This window comes from Penaeus monodon, chromosome 38 (assembly GCF_015228065.2).
Source record: "Penaeus monodon isolate SGIC_2016 chromosome 38, NSTDA_Pmon_1, whole genome shotgun sequence".
NCBI classification, from domain to species: Eukaryota; Metazoa; Arthropoda; class Malacostraca; order Decapoda; family Penaeidae; genus Penaeus; species Penaeus monodon.
In genome coordinates this window covers 26872525-26880024 of record NC_051423.1, presented here as the reverse complement: position 1 = coordinate 26880024, position 7500 = coordinate 26872525, and the positions used below count along the sequence as shown (strand labels likewise).

The window sequence follows — 7500 nt, the reverse complement described above, 5'->3', positions numbered from 1 at the left end:
ATTGCAGAGACTCATACCAGCATCAGATGAAGGTATTTTTCTTTTGTAATTTTATCCATTTGGCAATAAGAGTGCTTCAAATGTGCAAATGTAAATGTAGATTTATGGAGAGTTATTATATGCTTCCACATTTACACATGGATTTATTGTCAGACTGATATTGCATTACACTTGTGTTTGCATTTATATTTACACTTATATTTAGATATCAGTTTACATCTCATTGAATTACAGTGTTCTGATTTTACTATCACCCTTATTATATTAGATGGTGTATAAATGCAATATGTAGTCACACTTTTTCAAAAGGACATGCATGCTAGGTGTATGACCACTTTTACATATTAATTACATCTGATACTCCGTTCTTGTGCCTGTAGGTGTGGAAGGAAAGTGCGCAGTCTGTGATAGTGAAGAAGGTGGGAATTCTCGCAAGTTTGGAGTGATAGTGTGTGAGAAGTGCAACTCCTTCATCAGCAACTCTAGTGATGGCTCCAGAGAAGTATACGAGTGTAAAGACAGCAAAGCTGAATGTCAAGTGCAAGAACTGGTTGAAGGTCGCTGTAATGCATGTTGGCTGGGCAGAATCCTTCTTGTTTGCTCTATGCCAAACCTCCTCCATGACAGATTGCGTAAGCGTTTACCCAATATCCTGAAGGAACAAATCCCCACCAGCTTGGCCCGATGTATGAGTGGTGGCAACTTGCCGGTTGTTTCTGAAAAAGATGCTGAACTAGCCACGCATACCAAGCGCTTGCCACTTGACCCAGGGGGAGGAGGGGCCTTTGGGTCTGTAATGGATTTGCCTGGTGGTTGGAAACGCAAAACTGGCTCTGAAGTTATTGTGATTAGCCCAAGTGGTGAGAAGTTCAAGAGCATACAAAAGCTTGAGGAATTCCTGAAAAAGCAAGGGATAACCACTGATGCTCGAGTTCTCTTTGGCAATAGCAGCCCTGCTGTGGTGCGGAGTAATGAACCAAAGTCACGCCCATCACCGCCAACAAATAACAGCAGTCGGGGGAAGGTTGTCATGACAACACTTCCTGGGGGTTGGGTGCGTCGTATCAAATGGAGATCAGCTGGTGATCGCTTTGACACTTATGTCTACAGCCCTGATGGAAGAACATTTAGATCAAGAAGAGAACTGAGTGCTTACTTCCAGCTCATTGGGAAAGTAGATGATATTCACAAGTATTTCCCAGTTGTTACAGGGCACTCAGATGCTTCCATACCTAGTTCAAGTGACACCACTGGATCCTCCAGCACAGAGCGCTTGTCTAGCTCAGAGCCATGCTCGGAAATCAGCTCTGATGATAAGTCTCCAGAGGCCTCAGAATGTGAGACGGAAACACCACAATCAAGAATGAGGAGCCTATCCCGTAATACTAAAGAGAAGATGAAATATGCTCGTTTGAAGCAGGCCAAGGTCATGAACCACAAGGAAGGACATCTCAGAAGTAAATCTGTCTCTTCCCTAAAAACTGTCAAGTCTATTGACAAGAAGTCAGAAGTGCAGATGGAAGTGAATATGTCGTCAGAGGTAAAAGCTGCTGAGAAGAAGTACAAGAAACCAAAGATTGTTGTGAGAAGTCGATCACTCTCTTTAGGCAGGAAAAAGGGTGATGCAAGCCTCACTGACACCACAGAAAGTGAATCTGAGAACAGGAATTCTGGTAAAGGGTTTACTAAGACCTTTTCTAAAAGACTGAAGAACAAACCCAAAACTGCAATGAAAGAGCTATCACCGACAAACAAAACCTTATCTGCGGGATCCAACAATGCAAGTGAAGATAGTGAGAAAACTTCTCCTTCAGCTTCTATGGCAAGCCCTGAAGAAACTGTAGAAGAATCAGAAGTGCAGAAACTGGAGGAATATAAAGATGACACAGCTATATTCATCAAACCAGATGATGTACCAAAAGAAAATCAGCTTGAAAAGGGAAAAATTGTTCTAAAAATTCAAAAAAAAAGTATAGAGCCTGTAGATAGAAGACGTAGACACAAAAGTAAGAAGGACAAAAGAAAAAAGGTGTTTAATGAGGAGGAATCTGAGAGTCTTTCAAAGGAGCAAGTAGCACAAAGTGGTGCTGAGGCAGTACAAAATATGACCGCTGAAAAAGTACTTGCTCAATTGTCTAGTACAAGTAAATCCTCAGAAGATGCTAAGGAGAAAACATTCAGTATAAATTCAGAAGACCAAGAAAAAGATCTGGTAGGTGGGGAGTCTGATGTTCCAGCTGGGGTGGATGTCTCGGATGACTCTAAATTTTCCTCTCCCATGGTGTCGGAATCCGAGCCCATTCATGAAACCATAAAAGTACCTGAAGCCAAGCCAAAGTCCAAGCCCAAAAAGCCTTCCAGTTATCAGACTTCTCACTTTGGAGGTGGTTGGTCAAGAAAGATCAAGTGGAATGAGAAAGGGGAAGGCAAAGTTGCTCTGCTGCACAGCCCTGATGGACAAACTTTCCGATCCCGCATAGAGCTTTTGGCGTATTTCAAGAAAGCAGGCAAGTCAAAAGGCAATCTTGATTATTACTTTCCACCAGTCTTGAAGAGGGAGGATTATAATGAACAACTGGAGAAGAAGCAGATGAAGGCAGCTGCTGCAGAGGTGACAGTGGCTCTTGGAACATCTACCTCGGGCCAGTCTTCAGAAGTTAGCGAGTTCTCAGACAGTGAGATTCCCAAGACCTCTGAGGATTCTTGTGTGTCTGGAGAAGAGTGCACAAAGAGAAATGTAACTAAAATTGTGAAGTGTTACAGGAAACTAGGTGGCCAGTCCTCCCTCAAAAGCATCCCAGAAAATGTTGGGGAAGATTCGGCAGTCTCCCAAGTTCTGTGTGGAAAAGCTTCAGGTGGCAGCAGCTTGTCAGAGGAGGCATGGAAGCATGGATCTCAGCTTGGGAAGATGTGCAGGAAGGATGCATTTGTGGCTGGGACGGACAGCAAGCAGATAGTAAAATCGGAGAGTGAGGAGATAGATGGAACTCATCCTGAGGTGGGCGGACCAAGGGTCAAGCACGTCTGTCGTAGCCAGGCACAGGTAAGCCTAATATAGAGACCATATTTCCTTTTAATTACAAATTTTAGTTCAGTTTGAATTTGAAATCCAGAAAGTACATTTACAGTTATTCCATAGAGAAGTATTTTACAAGTTTTACAGGGAAATAAAATAAACATAAGACTATTGATTGGTCTAACATTGGCTGCATTGTATAAAACTGCATACCATTATTGGACAAATTACTGTGGTTTTATGGTATCATTTTTGACTGAATGTTGATCTATGTTACCACAATTTGCTCAAAGCTGACCTTACTGGGTATTCCTCAATTTCCTGTCATTAATTTGGTAGACTCTCATACTATACTTGCAGACATCATATGGAAGTGACATTTTCAGGCCATGCAGGCTTGTTTAATGAATATAGCTTTGATAAAGAATGCTTATTTTTTCATATTTCACAAGATGAAGCTTGTCTTTACAAATTGACTAATTTTATTTTAGCATATACATTCAGCTTGTGAATAGAATGTATAGAAAGTAATAAACCTGTTGGTGTAGAGTAATTGTACTGTACACTAGTTTTGTTTTGTTTATTTTTTTCTTTATAGAGATAGCTCCATAAGAGCTCAGTTACCAAGGTGTCAGTAGGCCTACCTGACCTCATCTGATATCCTTATTCCCTGAGCTTTCTGATTTTTTCCTAAAGCCATAAATGTTACTGCTGTTATTATTATTGGTATTAACATAAGGATTATGAAAATGTTATCAGTGCTAATAGCAATAAGAAATTAATAATAAAAATATTTCCAAAAAATAGGAAAAAGGGTAGTCATGTCAGAAGGGTAAACAGATGAGTAATTGACTCCTTGGTTACTAAGTACTTGTGGAGCCATCTGTATGTAAGCAAACTTGGTAAACTAAAATCACATTGGGCTCTCATGCATTTTTGCCATCCAAACATCATTGGATTGAGCACATATTTATAAAGAAATATATAACTCCGTTACTACAAGATTTCCATGAACTGTATCAAGCTGTGTGCTGGATTTTGTGTGTCACCCTGCTTGTGTTAGAAATTAGAAGTGCAAGTATGTTTTAGGAAATATGCTAATAAGAGGCATTAGGCCCTCTTTTGAGGGGCTGTGTGTATACCTCTTCAATGATTGCAGTCAAGCCATCAGCTATTTCATGCACACAACTCAGAGCAGCCTTGACCACATTGGCATGGATATTTGACACCCAGCATGTAGGCCCTATTTGCATAATGTGATTAAACATCTGTAGTTAGTGGATTAACCTGTCAATGACATTATCAGAAATCTCTTGGTGTCACTGACTCTGGTGAGTCTGCTAATGGAACTTTCCACTTGACTCGCTTTAGTGTGTTGTGTGCCTATAGGTGTACCCAGTGTGATGAGTTGGTTTGTTATGATGGCTATAGGCATGACCCGGGTTAAAGGAAAATTGGAGACCAGGAGCGGACTGCATTATACATATTGTTTTAACCCATTCCCGACGGGTGGCATGTACGCACATGCCATGGCATGGCGGAACTATCTGCCTGGGGCATGTATGTACATGCCATGGTGTATGTATGGACATGCCATGAGTTATTTTATGTTACAATCACGGCAAAATATTATTTTTATGCCACTGAAAGTGTGAATAAGTCGTCATCATCATCATCATCATCATCATTTCAACTTCATGATGCCGCACACTGCTTATTTTATTCAGACTATTGACTGAATAATGATCAACTATGGAGCGAGGCCCGGGCCACCATGAATACTACCCGTCGGGAAAGGGTTAATGAAAGGGAACAGGGTAGGGAAAAATGCCCACAGTACCAGAAACACAAATTGATACACTGCTCCATTCACAATAAAAAAGACATAGCAGTAGGATGTGGCAATGGTATCATGGGTGTTGTTAGAGGAAACCTGCCAGACAATACCATATTTAACCTATCACTGCTGGATAGCAGAAATTCCTGAGCATGATAAAACTCTGGTGATTTCTGGCAACAGCCAGACTGGGCGCGGCAGTCTGCTACATGTCCTGCTCCACGCGCTTTGGTGCATCACCATGCATACAGGCTTACCCCGCCGACCAAGCTGTTTGTTTGACTCTGGTACACCTGACCCAGCAGTGTTGGGTTAACCCATTACCACTGGCAGAATATGAGATTCACTTGGTCTCTGTTTTGGGTACTCTGCGTGGCAGACTGGGCTTACCTCTGCGGCCTTTTTCAGATGCAGCCAGTCTGTATTATATGCTGTGCCACCCCATCAAAGTGATATGAATTCTTTTTTATATCACTCGTATGCAAAACATAATTTAAAGTTTTGCTTATTCAGAGATGCATGATATGCATTTTAGTTGCTAAATTGAACCTGTAGTAGCCTAATTATGTACATTAGCATCCGTTTCAGTATATAAAATATGTTACACTCTGTGTACAATATTGAATGTTTTATTGAAAGATAAGAAATTCAAAAAATTGCTCATTTTTGCAGATCTTATTTTTACTAAACATGAGATTGTATGCAGTGATATACAAGGCTGCTACCCCACAGCTACAGCACTTCCCTTATTTGTGTCATTCTTCAAGACAATCACATTTGCAGAGCGACAAAAAACAATGTGAGTAGTTGACAAGACAGATCTTGTAAACAAGAATGAAGGTTACTTACAGGTTCACATCAAAGCAAGAGAGAACTGTGTTTTGGAACATGGCATCTTCCAAGCATGGCAGGCAAATGAATTATGTGTTTAAATTCGCTCTTTATACAAAACACTAGCATTACACATCACACACCACATGCTCCAAGGCATGTGGTGTGGGCATGAAAGTTCCCTGTAAAGAACAGCATAAAATGTAATGCATGCATCATTGTAACATGTCATTAACCACCTGGCGCCCGGAGCTGAAAAGAAAAGTGACTTACTGAAAACCAGAAGTAGGGTATAGCATTTGAATCTAGAGCTTGAGATGACTAGTTTTCACTTCTATCATCATTTCTCTTCAGCCAGTAACGATAATGGAAGTTGACTATACCTACAAACTAGATTACGAGCGACTTGAATATTGATTGGTTAACCAAGTTGTAACTTATTGAATTCAGGGAGAGACCAAAAAGATTTTTTTTCAAATTTCATAGTTCATAAGATGGAACTGCAATCACATACATTAAAGCTGTAATGGCGCTGTTGCCAATTTCAGGTGTTGGGTATCCCTCGTGCAGTATTCCCATCTCCAGGGAAGGATGAAGATAAGGCACCAATAAAGATCATTGTTCCCTCTAGCAAATCTGACAAGAAGCGCAAAATTGTGACTGTAACAACAACAGCTAGTGGCAAGGTAATAATTCCAATTTCATTGTGGAAAATTAATTGTAGACATTGGTTTGATAGTAGTTTGTCATTATTTTCATAAAAGAAAAGTGGGATCTCAAAGACAATTTCTCTTACAGGTGCTTCGCAAAACACAGTGGTGTAACAAGTGTCCAGGATGTACAACACCCAATTGCCGAAAGTGTGTCAATTGCCTAGACATGAAGAAGTATGGTGGACCAGGAACCAAGAAAAAGCCTTGCATGTAAGTTTCATATATATATATATATATATATATATATATATATATATATATATATATATATATATATATATATATATATAAAATTTTATTTATTTTTTTATTTATTTTTTGATCTCATTTGAATGGATTTAAGACAAGAGTAAAGAGGGAAATAGAAAGAGATGAAGTAAAAGAAAAGGAAGATAGGAACAAGGAATGTGAGAGTGAATATTTTAAGATAAATAAGTCTTCAGAGTGAATGAGTGTGTTTGTACATTTTTATTTTCTTTTGTGCTCACTGGAAGAAAATAATTTAGACCAACTCTTTTCTAATAGAATGAGGAAGTGTCACAACCCACGACTATCCATCAAATCGGCCATCAGTCAAGAGGGCACTGCTAAAGTCCCTGTTCAGATGACAGCAACGAACACATCCACAGCTACGTTCAAGGAAGTGCGCAAGGTCCCTCCCACCATCATCAAAGTGCAGGAGGAGAAGGCACCACCAATGGAGACCTCAGGTGACCCGGTGCTGAAAGGTTTCCAGCAGGAGAAGGCTGTGTTCGTGCCCCGCCAAATGACCCGGTCACAACCGGACCAGAAGGTAATGGTTTTGTTATTCCAATGTTTCACTCAGGGCCATAGACTACAGTATGGGGAGAGGGAGACTTTGAGGGAGATGGGTAGCAGAAGACAGCAATGAAGAAAAGTGGCATATCTATCCATCTTACAGCCATAATATGGCTGTAAGAGGGATAGGTTGTAGAGTAAGGCTGTGTGATATTTAGCAGTTATGAGAATGGATAGCAGATAGAGAGGGATCGGAAACAGAGTAGAGTGGTGGGTAGCATAGTATATATATATATATATATATATATATATTATATATAATATTATATATATATTATATATAT

The 7500-nt window shown here is 40.1% G+C and overlaps 1 protein-coding gene across 1 annotated transcript in view; it reads left to right on the top strand.

Annotated features, from left to right (window-relative positions):
• Positions 1 to 7500, top strand: part of LOC119596990 — a 33546-nt gene that overhangs the window by 11052 nt on the left and 14994 nt on the right. Inside the window, exons 3-7 of the mRNA XM_037946410.1 lie at positions 1 to 32; positions 381 to 3043; positions 6233 to 6370; positions 6483 to 6607; positions 6923 to 7190. The exon at positions 1 to 32 is cut by the window's left edge and continues 149 nt beyond it. Coding sequence (XP_037802338.1) covers positions 1 to 32; positions 381 to 3043; positions 6233 to 6370; positions 6483 to 6607; positions 6923 to 7190 — 3226 coding nt within the window. The remainder of the gene's footprint in view (positions 33 to 380; positions 3044 to 6232; positions 6371 to 6482; positions 6608 to 6922; positions 7191 to 7500) is intronic.